General features: G+C 42.9%; 1 protein-coding gene across 3 annotated transcripts in view; it reads right to left on the bottom strand.

Annotated features, from left to right (window-relative positions):
• MOB1B (MOB kinase activator 1B) overlaps window positions 1–22261 on the bottom strand; it is a 40800-nt gene that overhangs the window by 6664 nt on the left and 11875 nt on the right. For all 3 annotated transcript variants that reach the window (XM_074588732.1, XM_074588730.1, XM_074588731.1), the window contains 4 exons: window positions 11802–11968; window positions 8544–8637; window positions 2207–2340; window positions 4–167 (listed from right to left, as the gene is read on the bottom strand). In XM_074588732.1, the coding sequence (XP_074444833.1) occupies window positions 4–167; window positions 2207–2340; window positions 8544–8637; window positions 11802–11968 (559 nt within the window). The remainder of the gene's footprint in view (window positions 1–3; window positions 168–2206; window positions 2341–8543; window positions 8638–11801; window positions 11969–22261) is intronic.

Here is a 22261-nt window from a genome sequence, read left to right as displayed (position 1 = left end):
CACCTGAACAAAAAATATAAAGTGCTTGAAAGAAGTGTTAAGGTGTGCCTCTTCCTGTAGCTGGATCACTGGATCAAAGTGCTGGTGATAAATGTGAGCATAAACTCTGAAGAGACGCTTTAAAATTGTCTTTGCCACTGACATGAAATTCTTTGGGAATGGTACACCTAGAAATAAGAAAACAGAGGGTTTATGTTTAAACGCTTATGCCACGTTCATGTATTTTGAAAGCCATTATAACCCAACCCTCTCTCTTGCACAAGAAGGGCTGTTCTGTGTCACTCAGCAATTCCGTCTATAAATCACACGATGCACTTATTAGGCTGAAGCACAGCGACAAGCTCATTAAAAAACTGGAGGGGAGGTTTCCCTTCCTTCAGCAGACCAGCGGCTTGTGAACTTTTCCCAAGACAAATCTGACCACATCTCTATGCTGAACCCTCCTAGCTTCAGCTTCCAGCTACTACGTCTTGTCATGCCTCAGTATAGTTCCCTGAAGAGCCTTCTCTGACCGAGATTCTTCTCCCCTTCTGGCAGGATTCAGTCATAGTAGGATCTGGTGTCCGTCACTGAGTTTTACACCCCTCCGGGCTAAAGAGAAATCAGAAATCGGCTCCATTCCACCTGTCTCGTGCCCAGGAAAAAGACTGCTGTTTCCATCCTGCTCATCAGCGTCCCTTAGCCAGAGGCTACAGCTTTCCTAACTGCCTGCTGAAGGACTCTGAAACACGCTCCTTTCAGTCATTTCAATGAACCTCACATTTCAAAGTGACCCAGGACAGGTAAAATCGGTTTCAACAGCAGATCTTTGTCAGCATACAAGTTGTATTAAAATTGGTTAGGAAAGCGCAACCGGCTACTGGCAGCAATGATCTTGTTAGTCGACACATCCGCAGGCTAAAAAAAGATATGTATCAACCATCTAAAAAGATTAAACCTGCCTAGCTTCTCATTGCGTAGCAGTTTTCCCAGTCAGCTTACTTCTTCTGCAGTCTTTCCCATCGCTGAAGTCCTGTCTGAAGGACCAAGCTGGATGCTGGAGGCCGATCGTGATCTCACCAATGCTTTAAAACCTTACTACTAAAATTTTCATACTCCTACTTAAGCTTGGCTTGCTTGCTTGCTGCATCCTATTTAGTTGGTTATCCATCGCGGCCCTTAAGGCTCTTTCTGAATCGCTACCTTTCAAAAATGCATCCGATTAAAACAAAGAAACCTCTTCAGCAAGTCCTGGTGTACTCTTTCGAACACAACTGTAATATTAACTGTAACTATTTAATATTATTCCTATTAGTAGAGGACCTCTACCCCAGCTCTGAACTCTCTTCCCCTGAAACACTAAAACGTTGAGCTGGGATTTAGCTTTTTGTCACTTCTTCCCAAACTAACCAGCCTTCTCTGCATATCTGCTCAACTGTAAGTAAAATCAAATGCCACTTGATTCTGACAGGTGGCCCTTTTACTCTGAAGAGGCTTACTGAAAATGTGTCAAACGCCTCAGAAACTATTCACAAAATAAAAGCAAATAAGAGATCCCCCTTCTTTTTTCCACAATGGACCATAAGCCTGTAAGTAGCAGTGTGCTGGAAAACTGCCAATTAGGAGCTTTAGAACAAATAGTCCTTCGTGCCTCTAGAAACAACAATTCTTCTTGTTATCGTTTCCGAACTGGTGGTTGTTAGTACTTTCCTCCTGGTTTTCTGAAAGAAACCTCTTAAAAACGTACATCTTTCGTCTTCACTTGAAAGGAAAAAATACCATTAACTCAGCTTCTTTGGAGGTAAGGCCTAGAAGTAGTCCCTCATGAGGATCAAGCATCTTTCCTGCATCAAAAAAGCTGCCAGTTTGTACCAATTACTGGTTATAAGGTTTTGAGACCCTTATTCCTAAGGAAACAACTCACTCTTCAAAACGAAAAAAACCATCAGATTCGATCAACACTGTCAGTTATTAAATAGAAACAGTACTTCCTGCATTCAAAATTGTGGAACGTTTATTAGGAGTACTAACACATGGATCAGAGTTCATGTACTACCACATAAATTTTATCTTAAGAGATAAAAATGCCTTTATACGTATAATGTAACCTCTTAAATTTCCCCTCCTCCAGTCGGTTATTTAGCACACCTTTTAATGCTGTAAGACTTGAATATTCCTGTACAAGCATAATCCAAATACATTGTTCAATTTTACTTATTTACTTTACCTATTTTAGAAGGAAATAGTGTTTCATCATCCAGCTGATCCTGGACCCAAGTCATCAGGTAATCAATGTACTTTGGTGCAGAGCATTTAATTGGTTTCTTTATGTTTGTCCCATCTGCCCAGTGGTACTCATATCTGGGTTGGGACGACAACAAGAAGACATTTCTTAAGACAAGTGAATCATTCATATCAAGGTCTGGAAGGCTGCTTTCCTGCTCCGCTCCCCGCACTCCCACACCCTCCCACAGTCCTTCCTTGAAACCAAGGTCCAAACGCTCCCGAGGCATCTGCTCTCCACCCAGTCTCCCTACCGCAATCTTGCTTTTGCTGGACTCTCTTCTGCACTCCATGAAGACCTTCAAAAACTTCACCCATTACAGCACAACTCATTCATCCTCAGTTGCCAAAACGTACGTGGCAGCCTGCGATCACACCTGCTTCCTCGCACATCAAAAGGGGCCGCACCGCAAGCAGTTTTCCAAACCTTGAAAGGCCACTAGCTACTTGTTCTTTTTAAAGCTCTTCCCCCCCAACCCGGCCTCTTCCAAAGGGAAAAAAACATTACATACAGTTGAAGTGAAACATCAAGAAGTTACATGAGATTCTCCCACAAATAAAAGCTAAGCACCTGACTGACTTCTAACGTGAAATTTCCCCCAGTCAGCCCTAGCAATGGGTGCTACGGCACCCATAGCTTCACCCCCACTGGCAGAGAAGCACTGCAAACCCAGTGGCAATGCTCAGCATCTGCAGCCAGACACATCAGGCCCCTAACATTTATGGAATTTCGTTACGTTTGAAAAATATTCTTACAGCTTTTGCATAACCGACCACCAAACTACACTGGCTCTTGCCAGACATCCCAAATCATGATCTTATTAGAGACGCGGAATAGATTCAGAGGTAGGTTAATGCCAAAGAAAGCTATCAAGAAACTGGAAGCTGGTATAAAGTGCCTTTTAGCTAACAGTTACAAGAAAGCTTCTAGACTAAACAGCCGTCCTTACAAGAGGTGGATATTTGAAGGTCTAGTCCTACCGTGCAGCACACCAAGATCCAGAAGAATCTCCAGTTATACCACTGACCCACGTGACAGCTGCAGGCCAGTAACTGTCTTTTAGCTTAATTCTTCCATTCTAGGGTGATGTCACACCTTTACGAACCACTGACACGACTATGAACAGTATAACGTGTGCTCTTTTCATCCTTTTCCATTCACAGAGCTAGTAACGTTGACATCTTCTACGTAGCACATTTAATGAGTAGATTCCTGCATCCCTCATTTTACAGCTATTGTTTTAACTTCAGGAATTTAAAAAGCCATGGAAAAATGTATGGAACGGCATCCATTTACATGCACAACCAGAGAGCAACGAGTCCTCATGAAATTAGAAGGGAACAGCTACCCGTGGGGCGAGCCTGCTGCCAAGCCAGAAGCCGAAAGGACTGCTGAGCTCCGCAGCTCTGAAATCCTCCCAGAGAAACAAACAGAAATGATTCAGGCTAGCTGCAACACTCCTCTTTTCCAAATAGAAAATATAAAAAAGCAAACAAACAAACCAAAACATACAAGGATAGCGATGTCAGCTCAGCCATGCTTTTGCGGGAAATATACCCACTTCATGTAGAATTTTATCTCAGTTCTTTTTAAAAGATATGTTATTAATGATTAATATTTCTTTTTTCATGGAGGATCCGTGCTCAACTGTGCTCAATTTGATTGCTATTTCTAAGCACAGTAGTACCATACCACAATGTTTGGGCTGCAGCCACCACTATTTAGACTTTCCCTTGCTATCTCCAACTGGTGTTGTGCAGACACTGGAGAAGGTCTTCTATTTTAAAGATCATACAAATCATTTTATGCAAAGCTTAACCGTATCTGATAAATCTGGCTTCTAATTTTGTTTAACAAATACAGTTTTGTCAGAGCAGTAACTGGGAGAACACTTTCACAATAAACAAGTTTTACAAGTGACTATGAGCATGCCGCTCACAATGGTATAAAAAGATCCCATTTTTATAACGGCAGCGAATCAGAGGGTGTGAAAGCATTTTAAAACTGTATCTCAAAACCCATGCAAAAATTCCATCCGCATTGAATGGACCAAAACGTGTCTGGATTTCTGAAAAATCGGTATTCCTCACCAGCCAGTATCACCCTAATACTGAGATTTAAGCGCTGTTAACTTAGCACAAATATCAACACTTGGCTGAGGTGCCAGCTTCAGTCTGGAGACAGAGTAAAACCACCAACTAAATTAAACACCAAAAAATTTCATCATCTCATAACATATATCGATGACAAGCCTCCCTCCCTCCTCACCTCCCAACACTATGGATTAGTCCTTCGTTTTTCAGAGGAAGGAATGCCATTGAAAGATGCTTTAAGTAACACAGCTCCTAAGAAACACCAGAGATATCCTGACAAAAATTAAGTCGTATAGAGAATCTGAAAGTATTCTGGCAAACAGCCCATGCTCCATGCAGTTGCTGGAATATTCACGGTTATTCCTAGCCTCTCAAAAGGCTTGGGGATGGCAAGGGAAGAGAAAATGAACTCTTCCTTCAAGATTAAATCCCAGCCCAGCTTCTTAAACAAAAAAAGAAAACCAAAACACATGCGGATAATTCCCACGTAGCAGAATCATCTGAACAGCTACAGGGAATGAAGGGTACAATCCCATTTCTAGCCCAAGCTTGTGAGGAAACAGCTACAGCTCTGGTGATAGAAACAAATTAACCTTACTGCGATAGGTCGTTCCTCTGCGGAAAATGCATTTTTAGAAACCTCAACAGTTTAGTAGAGGTTTAAGGGCAAAACAGTACGTGAAGGATAGAGCAGGAAATACACAGCTCACTTCAGCAAGCGCAGGAGAAAACCTAAGAATCCCTAAGGACTCTGTGAGAAATCTCTCATATTAATAACCAAGTTATTTGCCATCTATAAACAGAAAAACTAACTATGTGTCTCACACTAAAAAAAAATATCTTTAAGTATAAAAAACATCACAGGATCAGCTCCTCTACCATACATGTACATGGCCTAAAAGAAGAGAAAAGAAAAAAAAAAAAAACCAAAAACAAAACACAAAAAGACCCAAAACACCAGCTTGAGTAAAATGAAAGCTGTTACCCTGTCCAACAGCAATAAAACGGAGTGGCTCAGTAACGCTTTTTAAAAGCTTGTCAGACATTTATTTGGATCCGTCATCTCTAAATCTCAGCAAAACTGTACTCCATCGAGACTGCTGAAAAATACTTCTTCTATTCTGTCATCACGTGACACAGGCGCAGAGCGGAGCGTCACAAAAAGGCCAAAGGACTGATATTGCGGAGAGACACAGGGTATTTCAAGGACCTGATTACGGCAGAAGGCTGCACGGGAACATTCCGTTACATCGTCTTATGCCCAGGTAGGATTTATGGGAGCTGTCCCCTTTGGAGGGCCCAGCGATTCCAATCTGAACATTCGAAGACAGAAGCACTGGGGAGCAGTGAACCTCCGGAAAATCAGAAGGATCTCAGTGCTATTAAGAGTGAGCGTAGTGTACTCACACAAAAGCCTAAATATGGATTTCAGAGCCCCAGTTCAGAAATCCAGCTTTGAAAGGTGCAGCAGCCACGTCCCTCCTTTGTGTTCCTATTGAAGTCTTACAACCAGGGAGGAAAAATAGAAGAAAATTCCCCTCACCCGATGCTGGTGAATAAACATATTATTCCTATGCAAGTTCTTAACGTGTTGTCATGCCAGTTGCACTGATGGTGATACTGCGACTGAAACAAGAATAGCAAGCGATAACCAACTAGGGTTTGTTTGGGTAAGAAATGGTTGTTCGTTGGTGCAGTGAGAAGAATGGAACATTACCATGAGTAATCATATGTTTTGGAACAAATTAAACCGATACTTTTTTCAAATTGTTAGACAGAGAGCTGTGCAGCAAGAGAGAGGAGATAAGTTCTTGAACTTTACGTGAATCCTTAACTAATTCAATGTCCTAACACCCTGATGCAGGCTAAGTCAGTAATCCTTCCAACAAAGACAAGTCCAAAACAAAAATTTACCAGCCTCAGCCAAGCCCTTCTGTTTAAGATTGCTACCAAAAAGAACCAGTGGGCTGTAGCCATACAGCCCCAGGCATGTGCTTCAAAGTAGCCCTTTAGAAATAACCCTCCCTATGTCAAAAATAAAACACAAAAAAAACCCCAGACACCAACCTAGGTGACCTGTCTGTTGCCAAGGATCTTGCTTTTTTTTTTTTCTTTAAAAGGAGTTTTCAAGACAAAAACACCAGTACCAGGCAGTGCATACAAGAAACGCCACAATTCTGCTCTAGTTATCCTCTCACTTAGACATCTGGTTGAATGCTTCCATAGATTGCTACAAGTTTAACGGTTGTGCTTTGAAAATTGTGACCGCGCCGTGACGAGTTCTGAACAGCTACCTATGTACGCACCAGCACCTTACAACCCTTTTTTAATACCCGGACCATAGACGCTTTTCCAGCGGGAACGCAAAAATCAGACTGTATAGCCACAGAGCTGCTTTTGGTTCTCCCCAGCTCCTCATACTAAGGCTGCCAAACCTGTTTCAAATGACCTTATGTAGTTGTTTCAGCTACCTCCCACTCTTTGGTCTGAAGTGGGTGCGGATGCAATACTGGTGGCAGCTCAGCCACGGATGGGAGCAGATAGCAACCCTCAGCCCAGAAGCACTAACGAGCACCTATGGCTCGATCCTTCTTCAACTGATACAGCTGGAGCCAGAAGAGAACAGGAAACAGGTAAGAAACAGAAAAAAAAAATCTGTAAATATCAATGCTTTCATGCCGACACATTTTCCAGCAGTACCTTCCTGAAAAAAATTTTGCAGGCCACCTTTGAAGTTAAAGAAAGCCACGCTCACTCAAACTAAAAACACCGTGTATGCTCTACTGCCAGGCACGGCCAGCCTCACAAACCACCAGTTCCTGGTCTCACCACGCTTCTGATCCTTTCACAAAACCCATCCCTGAGCACACGCGGGGGGCTGCAGAGTCTGGGGAATGCTCTGCAAGTCCTACGGACGAGATCACCTAATTAAAACCTCGGCAGAACGCATCTTCTGTCTTCTAGCATCTCTTTTCTACCCCGCCGCATCACTATTTGAGCACGACATATATTTCGGTTGATGGTTATCGGTCTCTTTGGAGAGAACTGAATTGTTTATTCTGGCAACCAGACAGCTAAACCTTTAATAATTAACCTCCACCCCCAAATAACTGCTTCTCAGCAGGCAAACAGCAAAGCAAAAAAATATTTTCATGCTCGTATCTAATAAATAAGAGTTTGTTTTCCGCATGCCAAAGCACAAAGCAGACAATGGGCCATGTTATTGCACAAGCTTATCCCAACTCCTTCTGCATAATGGTGAACTTAATTATTCCTTTTGTATTTTCACCCCTCCCCGCTCTGCAGCAGCAGGTCTGCCTGCCCACACTGGTTTTGACATTCAGCAACGTCCATTTTTAGCTTAAGAACACAGCGCCAAAGCTTTTCTTGGTCCGCTTGGCTGCTTTCGCTCTGCCGAGCTCCTGCCCTCTCCGCCCAACCGCCCCCTTCTCCGCACCCTCAGCTCCCCACCGCACCGTGCACCGGCTGGCAATTACTGCTTCAGACAATAACAACAAATGCCATTATAAAAGAGGAGGAAGTGGAGGAGAGGCTTGTTTTTCTTTAGTGTTTATTTAAGATTTTTCAGTAATTTAAAAGGAAGCAGTGCCCTCCCTTGCCACTGGCTTAGAAATGCAGGTATCTTCCTCTATTAATCAGCTGGAGAGCAAGCAAAAAACACAAACACGGGATGTCCGTACAAAAGCGTAAGGACGAATCGAAGAAGTGAAACTCAACTGAGGGACAGGGTAGGGGATTCTTATTCAGACTACTACTGTAGACAAGTTTATTTTTGTCATACCTACTGAAAAGGCCTGGAAGATTTTGGTAAGCCCTAAATGAACGCCAGCATATAAAAACTTCAGATCTTAATTTAGGGAAGCACTCATTAACATCTTAAAAAAAAGGAAAAAATAATTTCAATAGTCTGTTTACTTCCCAAGCTAAAGAGGGGGGAAAAAAATAACCGAACAAAAACCAACACCGAAGCCCCACCTTTCTCTTCCCCCCTCCCTTAACAAAGGTTCAAATCTTCCCCTCCCCTCACAGGTAAGAAGAAAAGACATCCTTCCTACTCACAGAAGTGACCTTATCTTTGGCACTCAACTGAGCTAGTCTCAGGTTTTCAAATGCAAAATAATCTCAAAAATTACACACTCTCAAGAACGCGTAAAAAATCATCTTACTTTGGGCCGGCAGACATCACGGGGCAGCTCTCCTCTGTGCAGAAGTCCGTAATGGTTCCATAAAGCATATTGATCTGGTTGAAGAAGTCAACAGCTGTAAAACATTTAAACCATCAATTAACACGCTGCAGTGTAATGGCAACACAAGCTTCCTATAGCCTTAACTGTAAAACGCACACTGCTAAAGAGAGTTCTGGATTATTTTTTTTTTTTTGGGGGGGGGGGGGGGGATCTCATAGTTAGTGCTTTTTAAGATGTATTATAAAGAAGGTGCAGAACACAACCACCAACTTTCTAGAACGGCCTCTGGTAAGAACTATTTAATTGTTCCAGAAGCAAAACCGTCATTTGAAAGAACAAAAGGGAAAGAGAAAGCAGAGTTATTTCCTTTTCTGAAAGTTTGGTGCCTTTTATTAGAATCCCACATTCTACTGGAAGTCTGGAATAAAACAAAGATTTCCAATGTAAACTTTCCAACCAGACAGAACTGCTACCCATTAGCTGACGCTGACATCCCTCAGGCTTTGTGTTCCAAAAGACTATCTTTTCAAAAGAACATTTCACAGAATCATAGAATTGTTTGGGTCGGAATGTACCTTTTAAGATCATCCAGTTCCACCCCCCTGCCCTGGGCAGGGACACCTCCCACCAGACCAGGTTGCTCTAAGCCCCGTCTGACCTGGCCTTGAACCCCTCCAGGGATGGGGCAGCCACAGCTTCTCTGGGTAACACCAAAAATACGCCACATTTGTGTTCCTTGCTTAACTCTGTTACTGAGGATACAAGTTACATCTGTGTCATCCGACTTCCCAGGTATCAAAAAGCAAAGCAAATTAAAAAAAAAAAACAAAACAAAACGTATGGCATGAACCTAGCACAGCTCATCTCCAGCAATAAAATCTTTTTTTTTTTTCCCTGCACAGCAAAACCAGAAAACAGCAAAACATTGGGAAAGGCTGATTAAAGTTGCAGAGGACAAGGCGGACCCTAAAGTTTGTTTGGGCAGGGGGAGGAGGCAGTTAACACTGAAGGCAGCAAAAAATGGTTATATACAGCCCTTGTTTCTTAAGTGTACACAAGAACTGTTAATTAAGTTTCCATTCCCTGCTCCCTCCCCGCAGAGACCACAGCCCAATGTTTGCTTCAAGGCAAGCGTGTTCAAAAAACCCACAGACTTCGACAAGATGACTGATTATCGTGAATCCCGCACTTGCAAGTCTCTAAAGGCCATGAGACACACCACCCATCCACCGCAGCCAGCGGCGCCTGACAAACAAGAAAAATGCAACAGCCTCCTTTCCAACATGTGTCAAGCTGTGCAGTGCCTTTGCATATTTTTCACTTCCTCTTTTTACTCATTGTTCTTAAGTTTTGAGGGTTTAGTTTATTTTTTCCAAGCGCTTTTCTACTTGAAAAAATGCAGAGTCTGGTGGTGTTCTATTACAAAGACAGGGGCAAGATGTACTTCTGAAACTGTTTTTTAATATTTTCAAACGAAACTCAAAACAAACTGATTGCACACTTCCCACCTTCTGATTTTTGTATTTGAAAAACATAGTTGAAAAATCTCTATGTAAGTCAGCTCCGTACTGTTAAAACGTCAGCGAGGCTAAGAGCTGAGCAAGAAGGAGCAGAGCAGGGCACATTCGCTCCTGTGCTCTCGCTATTGTGAAGGGCAAAACCAATGACATTAAGTTGCATATTTCCTTATTAGATTTCTCAGTCTACGGAATGGGCTCACAGTTACCATTAGCCAGTACTAGGTGTGGGAGAGAGATGCTGTAAACGAAGGGACCAACTAATCAGTTAATCGCTTCTAGACACACAAAAAAAATAAACATTAAAACCCCACTTTGCTGCAGGAGGCATGGAAGAGGAGCATTTCATTAAAGAACGCAGCTGGTACCAAAAGGCAGCTCCCACTCCTTTGTCAAGTGCTTGTGTGCCTTTTGCCACCCAGCTAATTTAGCAGTTAAGTCATTTGGGAGGGGAAAAACTCCGCTGCCGCACAGCAGAGAAGAGACATGGAGCGGAGGAAGCACCAAAAGGGAAGGATGCCAGCAATACATGCAGCATCTTTAGTAATGCTTACTCATAAAAATGGGCTGGCTGTTTTTTCTAGACAGTTTTGCAATACAGTGTGACTAAAGAATGGTGTCAGCAATTTCAACATTCCCTGGAAGCGGTGGCAAATCATATTGCTGAGCACTGTGTGGCTAATTAAGAACCGGAAGGTTGAAGTCAGTACGACAGTTTCACTTCCCAAACATGTCATAGAGCAAGAAGAAATAGAACCACATAAACAATGAGAAGACATTTATCTTGAGCGTAACTTATATTGCATTGCAGTGCACCATCAATACCCTTCGATCACAGAAGCACAGCAAGCCGAAGGCACAGAAGATGAGGAAACACTCAGACGGGGCACAGAGTTTGTGGCAGCCAAAACTCTGCACGGGCTACGGAGCATGATAGCACCCGCGTTAATCCATTCTTTAAGAGGAGAAGGCAGGCAGCAAATTCATGCAGCTGGGAGAAGAAGGAGGAGGAAACACGGTCAAGCAATCAGCAAACACTAATTTGGGCATCATTGTTCGGCCTGACCTAGCAGGAGAGGAGAGAGCTAGGACAAACAGCTTTAGAGGAAGTAAAAATAATGACATCAGAGACTTAGCGGAGCAAAGGCTCACAATTTGGTAGAAACAAAAGGAAGGAACTAACTTTAGGAAAATCGCAAAGATCTATCTGTGGGTTTGTTACCGGCAAAAGGAAATCCAGGCCATACACGTGACCTCAGCCTTTAACATCTTTTAGCGCTGGCCCTCACACTTAATTAAGGTTTTACACTTAGCATGCAGAGGCTCGACTATACCACAGGGTAACAGGCTTAGCTGAAAAAGAACTAGATTAAACATATTAAGACAGCACTGACAGGCTACTTTCTAAAAACAGCGGTGACATCTCTACTTCAGCACTTGTTTGCAATCAAGTCCTCAGACTAAGAATAAGAATTATTTTGTTAACAGGAATGTATTTTCAGCACAAGCAGATTAAGGAGTTTTTGTCTGGGTGAGTCGCTCTACATGTGTCAGCTCTCGATGATACGACATTCGCCTCTCCCAACGGCAGCAGAGCGGTGCGTGCAGGACAGAAGAGCCAACCCCACTAGAAAGGAGCACAGAGTTGTCCTCCCACAAGTGTCAGCCCACATTCAACGCCCCCCTTACAGGAAAAAAAAAAAAAGGTCAGCCCACTTACTGTTAACTGCAACCCATTCGTTTAAGTCTTCACCCTCTGGAAGCATAACGGCCATCCGGAGATTACCGCTGCCAAGCGTGGCTTCAGCATGTTTTAGCAGCTCGTACTGGTGAGACCCCTCTGGAATATTCTTCTTTGGTTTGAAGGTTTTGGAAGAGCGACTGCCACTGCAAACGGAAGAGGAAATATTTAGAGAACTTGTGGAACGGGAAGGGAAAAAGGAAGGAGCGGACAAGTCACGCATAAGCACAGGATTAACATTAAATACTTTCCCCACTGCCATATTTTCATGTCGAAAAAGGTCAGTTAACAAAAACTGGGATGCAAAAGTAACAGGTGCTTTGACTTGTTTTAAACAATTAAATGATTCTCCCCTACCCTGCCTTCTTGTCTGCTCACTGTTAAGCCAGCCGGACAATTGGGAACGCTCAGACTCCCTTCCCTCTCTCAGCAAACCAGATCATGGGCAAGATGCGACCGAAAATATTTCCTTCCCCAGAAATTGGACAGTCACATACCAAGGCTAGCCGTCCAGCCAAATAGAAACCTTTCCTCTGAACAGTCAGGAAGCTTCTCATGGTAATTAAAGATACTATCTATTTAACAGAAAAAAACATGTTCTTTTTCAACACCCACCTTCGTGAGACATGAAACGTCATCACAAGTGTAATAAGGAGGCAGGGACAGCTTGTTCAGACCCCTGTCTTTTCAAATCAGGTATGATGTGTTAAATAGGTACTGTTCATTCCTCAAAACCAAGCTGCTGTTATTTAGGAAAGCGTACTTTCTGCAGGCCTTATCGATTCAGAATGTTATCTTAGCTACCAACATTAAAAAAAAAAAAAAACTTTTTCAGTATCTGATATTGTTTGGGAATTAAAGTTTTTTAGATACAGTTGCTCAAAAATAAACTAACATTCTAGCAGAACACTGATAGAATTCCACACTTGCCACAAACTTTCTATGTCCTTTTCCTCTGGTTTCACAGCATACAGACCTTTCAGGCCACCAGTTAGCCAAGAAATAAGGATGACAACTTTTACAACTCTCATACAAATCATTGATTTTCACCTATAATTTTGTGTGAAAAACATGGACTTAGAAAAAAGCTTAGACATTTGAATTTTAAATGACGGCAGTCAGCCTGGATGGCACACTAACCCCTAACATGTCGGAGACATGGCATGTAAAGCTAAATATTTGCAGAAAATTGTCAAATAAGCCAATATTTGTGAGTCTTTTAGGGTATAAGCTGAGAAAAGATTTCTGTCGGAAAAGGAAAACCGAGCTCTGAATTCCAATCAAAGAAAGTGGAAAGATGCGAAACCCAGACAGCAGAATTTTCATTACAAATGTTATCCAGTTCTCTTTTCTTTATATAAAAGACTTTGCCAGTTTTTCACGAACTCTTTACGGGACCAAACAGAAATTTTTGCTAGTAGGCTGTAATGGCTCTCCACAGCTCACTAAATATTTAAACTGCATGTTTGAACACGCCAAGGTTGCAGCTTATATTTGGGGCAATGCTAGCGTAGCTACACTGCCACACAGAAGCACTCTAGAAACTTAATTCTGCATCTTATTTTCCCCACCACACTACAGCCATCAATAGAACGTGAACAAAGATCCCTTGTTTCTACACTCCTGAATGCAAACAGCTCTAGCAGAGACACAATGCGTACCAAAGAATGCAACAAAAAAAATCTTGCTTTCCAAAACACATCACGACAGGTAACCGAGAACATGTCATTTCCCAAGCACATGACAAAACTGCCCAGCAGTTCATTAAATCTCAGTTTAGACTTGAACAAGAGCAACAGAGGAGGAAAGTCTATTGAGTCCCCCAAATCCACTTGGGCAGGTGACATCATCTTTGCGGGTGCATCTTCAGGTATCGAACAGATCCCACAAGTCTGGCGGGTTAGAGATTTACATGGTCCAACACTAACGCTGTCAGCTACTAAATGCAACTAGAAGTCAGAAATAGGAAGAGGAAATGTATGGCTCCCATATATTCTGTTACAGGACACTTCTAACATGCACCCAGTCCCCAGTCATTTGCGTCGCACCCTACGCAAGGATACCAGATTCAAATCTTCAATAAAATAATTGCCTCCCAGTGGGAGTGAGAAGCCTTTGCGGCTCAGGGAGTTCCCTTCACCTCCCACCCCTCCAGCCGCCTGCATTTGTCGCCAGCCCAGGTTCAAACCAACGCTGAAGAAAAAGCAACTGAAAAAAAAAAAAAGAAAAACCACACCAAACAAAAAACTAAATCTTTTAATTGACTACTTAAGAGACCCGAGTGTTTCCCTTCAGGAACACATCCACTTTATAGCCACTACGCCAACATAGGGGGTAAAAATACAACTTAAAACATCTGGCAATTGCTTTGGTGTACGGCTGCACGGACAAGGCTGACGCAAGGCGGCATTCACGACAACTGAAGAGCAAGAGAGACTGGTATAGTTATCTTTCCACGCCTGTCAGCGTAAGCAGAATAAAACCAGCACATGCTAAACACAAGCACAGGAGTTCCTAACTTGCTCTCAAGATTTTGATCTGGCTCCATCATAACTAGACCATGAGCGAAACCAACTCCTAATAGTTTCGTGGAAAGCATAACAAAGGTTTCGACAGACTTACCACCACTCCGAAGTTCAGGTCATTCATTCATTCGTTAAAAGCGAGAAAGGAGAATAGCAGATTCCTTCCCCACACACACTAACACAGAAACCCCAATTCCTAAAGCCTACATCCTCCTTTCACCATATCTCAAACGCTACCATTCATCTGCTTCTCTTTCGCAATACTGTGATTTTCATACAATAATGAAGACTGAAAAGCTTAACTGCTGTAACTGGTCTGGTGCAGTTCCCCGAGGCAAGACCTACAAGCTCGTTGTAGAGACTACTACTGGGTGCGGGGAGCTCCCCGAGCGGGACAGGGAAAGCTCTATCCAGACAGAGGAAGCACGTACCAAGAGGATTCCACCCCACTTACAGTTTCAGCAGAAAATCTTTGGGAGGAGAAGATGGTATAGAAACATACAAAAGAGTAAGTGGAAAAAGGTTACAAAATAACTAAACCAAGAAACTGTTTGGATTTTAGCAAAAATAAACCAAGGGAAGGGATGAAGGCTCGAGAACAAGGCACAAGGAAAGCATGGTGAAGGAACTCCCTAAACAAAATAGTTTAGTTTGAGAAAACTCTGCGTAAGAATTCATACCGTATCTACCCCGGACCTTGAGCTTGCCAGATAACAAACCAAATTATTGTAGGTCTGTTGAATGCCCAGCAGAGATCTCCTATGATCAAGGAAGGAGAGAACACACAACACACTGGAAAAATCATTAGGTGTCACTTAGTCCCTGTCCCTCTCTGCCAAGAAACAGCAGGTTTCTTCCCGTAAGCTGGCAAAAGCTGTAACAACAGGATACACAACTATTTGGTCTCACCAACTATTCTAAATAAGCCATTCCATGTTTGCCTCCACTACCTTTCTGATCACCGCTTCTCAAATTCAGCGCAGCCATCCTACGAGCGCAGGAAACGGTCTCACATGAAAGGCAGGCAGGCATCCAAAAGGAAAAGCAATTAGGATAAATGCAGGCTGCTAGTCGTCACGTGCTATGGAAATACCTGCAATTTTGGCAATGAATTATCAGAATTCCATGCATTTATGCAGTTCACCATATGTGAAACCTGTTAACTGTGTGCACGGTCATATACTCCTTGAGACAAACAGAAGTTCAGGGACTCAACAACCTAATACAGCTTCTCCAAGCCAAAACCCTTATAGGACACACTTGCTCTTGGGAAGTCTAGTTCCCAATGCTGCTGCAAGCATTACTTCAACTACCTTATTAGTTCAGAAGCTCTCCTATTATTTAATAAAAACCCATCCTCATTTATTTATGCCTTAGCACCATCAGTTAACTATCCCTTCAAATGGTTACCTTACTAAGCAATCCTGCTTGCTGCCTAAGCCCCGAGCACAGCAGCACCTTACTCCTGCTATCCTACATTACAATTCCCAACACTGAGATGAAAGCATCTTAAAAAACCAAAACAAATAAATAATTTTTTCCTCTATGTCAATCTGTTACATGTGACAGATTTATAACGTCTTCTTGCTCCAGGTCCTTCCTCTACTCCTTGAGCACTCGGTGAAAAAAGTAACTCTAAAGACTTCTGTCTGGTGGCCAACATTACACGCAGTAATAGGCGTCTTGATCAAGTATGGCATTTTATTTTCAGCTACATTCCGTAATAGAATTTAGCTATACCTGTGAGCAATTTCTCTTTAGATTTTAAAATGCTCCGAGCTAGTCGGCAGCACCTGCCTTTCCCTGATAAGAGTCTCTGAACTCTCGTTCAGTTCTTCTGAAACATCAAAACATCACATTAATGCAGAAGTGAAAGGGAACAGAGAAACCCTCAGAAACGCCACACTGAACATCCCATTTCGCTTGGACGTAAAAAAGGTCACGGAACGGGGAACACGTTGCATCATGCCCACTATTTGTTACAACCAATTTTTAGTCTTCCGAGAAGAACCGCCTTCTCAAAAAAAATCTTACAGTTCCAAGGACGTTTTGCTCCCTTCACACCCACATCCAGCATTTCTAGTAAATTATGCCCTTCTATTTTTATAGGTAAGTACAGCTACAGCAGTGCCAGATGCAGTTCCACCTAGCACTAAATCAGGAAACGTGTTTCAAGCGCTTGCCTCCCCGAGCCGGATGAGTCTGGAAGCCACCACCTCCGAGCCACACAAAGCTCTTTGCGCTGTCACAAGCCCACACGCCGCCTGGCCTCACAAAGACGTCACAACTTGCTCGTACGCAAAAACACCAGAGTTCTTCCGAAGCTGTAATTTTATCTAGTCATCTGCTGACAGGGAGGGTTTTTAACGATGCGGATTCTTGCAGGCTCTTCTGTCTGAGGGTGGCAAGATGATGTTTCCAGAAGAAAGGAAAATTTCCAGGCATCCTGCTTCCACCGCTTACCGAGCTGCCTCAACAGCCCACTTCAGCTTCAAACGCAACACGGGCAGATCTTTTACAATCAAAGCAGTTAAATAGCCAGCCTAAACTCTTGATATGCTTCTTGTTAACTGCAGGAAAGGAGCCACTTAAACCTTCGCACTCCGGAAAGAAGCATTTTGGCTGGCCTGGCTTAGACGTCCTCACACCCAACTATTTGCGCACTGGAGTCTTTCAATGGGGCTTTTTATCTATTTCTATCAAGTCTGCTGCATATCTAGGGAAACTTGAACTAAACCAGAAAATTTTAGGCTCCTTTAGGCTCTTTAACAATCTGATCTAGTTAAAAATGTCCCTGCTTACTGTGGGGGGGTTGGACTAGATGACTTTTAAAGGTCCCTTCAAACCCAACACATTCTATGATTCTCTGATTCTTACGCATAAAACTTGAGACTTCACCGCTTGTTCTTACCACAGAACTAACCTCAAGCTCTTACCGACTGTTGCGTCTAACGCAGCTCAAACCGACGACCAAAAAATCCTTGCCCTGAACCTAGCGTGCTTCACAATAAACCATAGGGATGCAGATCGAAGCCCAAATCCTGCTCCACCCAGGCTGCCAACCTATCCATTTCACTGCAGCACCACAACCTCAACCACTGAAACACTGACAGTGCTCCAAAGTCTTCCTCAAATTCCTCGAGTGAAAAAGACCAGACCATAATCCACTAACAATTCATTAGAGCATCTTCAACTAATGCAGCACTTACAAAGTATGTGATTACTTATGCCACCGGCAAAACGGAAGATGAGGAGACACCACCCTGGAGAAGATGTGAGAATCTGAAAACCTTTTTTTTTTTGCCCTGCACACCTACTTGCACATCATGTACCAAGCTGACATGTTTTACAGGAAATAAACATTTTATTTCAAAATATTACAAGCATTCAACTTCCACGTAAAGCATAGCGAGCACTGCTCCTCCAGTCTGTTTCAGGCTACCCATACACTCAGGAATAGAGTGCTGCCGTTACCGTAAATCATTTCGTACAGGGATCATCACTGGACTGTTTTATCAAACACTGGAAAGGACAGAAACTTGCCCTGGGGAAAAAAAAACAAATAGAAAACGCTGCATTTTCAGGATACACCTGCCACCTATATTCTTCTGACTGGTATATACTGCTGAAGTTGCGCGACATCGTCTTTCTTTCTTTCCTTGGGGGCAGGTGCAAGTAAATAACCTCTGCAAGTATAGCTATACCACTCGCTGTCTCCCAAAAGCGTTCACCACCATGGTCCAACTGAAATAAGCCCTTCAAAACACATGGAAGTGCTCAAGAGATTCTGAAAAAGCCAAACTCAAGCCAGCACACAGATCATTTACCTGGGGCATGGAAACGTTTCATATTTCGACAACTCCTTTTTCATCTTCAAAGGCCTTTGCAAGCATTAATTAATCCTCACAAAGTATCTTTGAAGTAGGCATCATTAGCGTCTTGTTAGACACAGGGAAACGGAGGCAGAGACTCACTATTAAAGGCCAACGAGCAAATTTATCAGAAAAGCCCTCAAGTTTTAGCCCAGTACCTCCTTGCCTTCTTTCTCCTGCTGCACCTCTTCTTAAACCCCGAGACACAGAAACACTGTAAGGGGAAAACCAAATTCCAGAAAAGCAAACATTTCAAGCCTTCAAACAGTAACATGGGCCTTCAAAAGATAACATCCTGCTAAGAACAGACACATCAGACTATGATCATGTTAGTTTCCAATAGCCAACATGTCAACACAATAATTAAACTAACAGCTCAAGCTATTTTTTGGAAATCAAATCAATAGTTGCAGCACTTAAACACATTTTCCCTGTGACAACCACAGCATCAGAAGGACAGCAGGTAAAATTAAGTTTTACATCTTCAAAATCTGCACTAACAAGATTTAACTTGAGCATTTCTATTTATAAAACTGAGTAGTCACAACATTTTTGTTCTGAAAAGAGATGCGCGTGAGCCAGGCATTACTTTCCTCCGCTCTTACAATACTAAAAAGTCAATTATTTCCCAGTCAAATTCCCACTCCTTAAAATAAGCCTCTCTCAGTGAGTTCACTTTAATTTGCCGGTAACAAATCCAAGCATTCCACAACCTTGCGTTCCTTGGACGTGCCACCATGCCTTAGGTTTAAAGACAAATAAAGTAACCATCAACTTAGGACAGAAAAAGATGGCTAAGGAAGCTCCAGTCCCCTGCTTAGAGGTTACAGGTGCAACTGGCCAGAGAAAGGAGCGCTTCTGCCAGGCTCCGGGGCAGGATAAGAAATCCCAGAGCCCAGCTATTCAAGGTATGACTTGCCATGAAGATGACTATGAGACCCCCTGAACAGAGCAGGCTAACGGTTTGAAATGAGACACGGAGCTATCAGCCCAGCCACCTCGAATTCAGAAGACTGAAGTGCTTCAGGACAATACGATACTGGGTTACAACTCAACACGAAGAGGTATTTGAAGGCTGTTTAACACAATCCAAGAGTTAAAAGCCAGCAAGCCTACGGGTAAGCAGAGACTCTTAAGCACACAAGCCGATAGCTCTCACCTTGAAAAACGTCCCTCTGCGAAAATTCTTTAGATACAGTCACTATCTTTTTCTGAACGCTAATAAAAACACCAAGCTTCTAAAGAGGGCTCCCATCTAACAGAAGTAACTGTCACAAACATGAAGCTGTAAAAAGCGTAATTGTCTTCACATGAAAGCAAACACAGACGCTGCCAGGATCGCTAAGCAAATCAAAGCAGCCTGTCTGGGAAAGAGTTAAGAGCTGCCAACTCCTTCCACCACAAAGCTGCTCTCCCAAAAGGTAAGGCAGTGGTTAGAAAAGCAATTCCAGACCCAGGGCTTTTGTTTTGCTTTATTTCTTTGGGGTCTTTTTTTGTTTTGTTTTTTTTAAAGAAGATCTGTTGCCCTGACTTGAAAAATTTCAATAGACACATGGTCCTTTCTATAGAAACAGAATACACCTCGTTTATTGTTTATATGCTCTACTGTAAGAAACGGTAACTGAAAATACTTAGCTCAATGGCACACAGCTAAAGTTTCCCAGAAAAGCTAGTACGAGATAAAACAATAACCTAAATTGGCTACTACACCTAGAGTAAGCCACTGAAATTAAAAATATCAAAGTTTGAAACCTTTAAAGTAAGGGCGCCTAAGAAATGATTCTTCCCAAAGCTAACACCGCACTTGGTAACCAAGAGGCCTCCACTTTGCACGGAATGTCTTTGTGTGATTAACTCACCTCTCGCCTGCCCAAGCCACGGCCAGTTGCCAAGGCTACAAAAGCCCGGTGCCACGCTTTATAACCCAAGGAGTCGGAGCCAAGTTACTGCTTTCCAGATTTCGGCATTGCTCCTCCTGGAGCACTGTCATTAGGAAAGCCGTGCGGAGCATCTTCAGGAAAAAGTACTCCATTCTGCCAAAGCAATAATTAGGCTTCCAGACATTTCTGTGCAAACCCAGCAGCTCCTGCCTACAGCACCCACTTCCCCACAGAGCTCTACGGTGTTTTTTTCCCCCAAAAAAAGCCCCAGGTGTTTTTTTCCACCCAAAAGCCCCAGGTCCTTGAGCTTAGCAGCTTAACAAGAAATTCAGATTTTTAAATAAATAAATTCCAAGGTAACAGAGACAAAACAACTTTCCATAAAAGGCACAGGGTCCTTTCAGAAGGGAGAGGAAGGAAACGGCTTAGTTTCAAACATCATTTTTTTAAGTATCGAACATCATATAATTAAAAAAAAAAAGCCACCAGCAAACATGAACCAAACAGTTCCCTTACCTAAAAAAAAAAAAAAGAAAAAAAAAGTATTATAGACCAGAGGAATTTCAAACAATGTTTCAGCACATGGAACTGACAACGATGGCAATAAAGCACAGGTTATTCCTAAAAGAAGAGCTTCTTCAGATGTCTGGAAATGCAATAAATACGAATCCAGACAAAACCCCAAATCCCACTTTTTTCTTAACAGCGAAACATGGTTATCCATCCTTCTTCATCCCAGCCTTTTTCTTTGCTACACCGTGGAGTAAGTTCCATTTTCTATAGGCTTTTCGACCTGAACGTGCTTCTCAAGGCGTAAAGCGCCCATCGTCATTACAACTCATTTGAAATAGCGCCTCTTTCTGCCACAGTACTGACAGCGAAATAGGTGATTTTATGAGATTCTTAATTCTCTACCCATGAAGGCAAGGACTAAAACCCGGCCTCCCCTTCTCGGAAAAATAGCTGTCTTCCTAGACTGAAGTTTCACACAAGACTGTATGAGAGAAGGCAGATGAAAAAGTCATCATCTCCTCAATAGCTCCTAAAAAATACAGGTACCATTACACACGAGACTCTACATGTTAAAAAAGCAGAAGTTTATCAGATGATTCACATCCAGTAAGAAGAAAGTTATTTAAGGTAGCCTTAAGGAATGATTTTGCTTTTGCTTGTCCCAACCACCACCTCCCAGTGTTGAAAGCTGTCATAACATGTACACGTCCACATTCTTAAAATACATTTTTTTTTTTTCCTCCTGTACATACACATTTCAGAGTCAGTGAAATCAAGCAGATGCGAGATTCGTCCATCAGAACTCAGATGCTCTTACGTGCACCAGAACACAGCTGAAGACAAACTTTTGATGTCTGAGCTCTGAGCAGGGGAGAGGGGACTGGCCCTTGGAAACTGGCCATTTAACTCTGACACATGGCCTCGCTTCCCCTGCAGCGGCATGCCTGGTGCCAAATCCACAAAGATGTCAGGTGGCCACAGACCGTTTTCTAGCCCAGCCGGGCACCTACGCTTCCTTACGTCTCTCCGCCTCCGTTTTTCCGTCTGCAAGCTCAGAATGTGCCGGTAAACAAGGGGGAGGTGTTATGCTATAACAGTCGCATCTACTACAACCCCACCCATGTAGGTGGCAATGGTGTTCCTGCTGTTCACCCAGTTGGAAGCAACCCTTCTGCCAAGTAATCACAATTCCTAATGCAAGGAACAAGGAAGCGTCCAGAACACCATCCCATAACCAGGAAATCATCACCAGTTTGCTATGCTCACACACAAAATAAATTCCCTTGTTTCACTGACAACATGTTCATTCAATACACTTTCATCTCCTGGAAAATCCTCAAAACAAACAAAGCAAGTCACAGTTGCCCTCACTGGATGCTACCAGAGCTCGCTCTGTGCACTCAAAAACACAAACTAATTCCCAGAGCAGCCAACAGCTGCGGAAATGACTCAACTTCTCAAGCGTTGTCCTCTGTAGGACTAACGGCAGCTCTGGGCAACGCAAGGAGGGACAGGCCTGAGACACAAAAAGGAGTATACAAGAGTATCCGCCAGAGAAAAACTTCGATGAAAAAAGGAAGAAGTACACATTCAGCCAAGCATGCCCTACTGACTTGCAGAGACAAGCAGGCAGACACGCAGGCAGTAGA

Source organism: Larus michahellis, chromosome 5 (genome assembly GCF_964199755.1).
Source record: "Larus michahellis chromosome 5, bLarMic1.1, whole genome shotgun sequence".
In the NCBI taxonomy this organism is placed as follows: Eukaryota; Metazoa; Chordata; class Aves; order Charadriiformes; family Laridae; genus Larus; species Larus michahellis.
The sequence above is the reverse complement of the archived record's forward strand: the minus strand, read 5'-3'. Positions and strand labels throughout refer to the sequence as shown.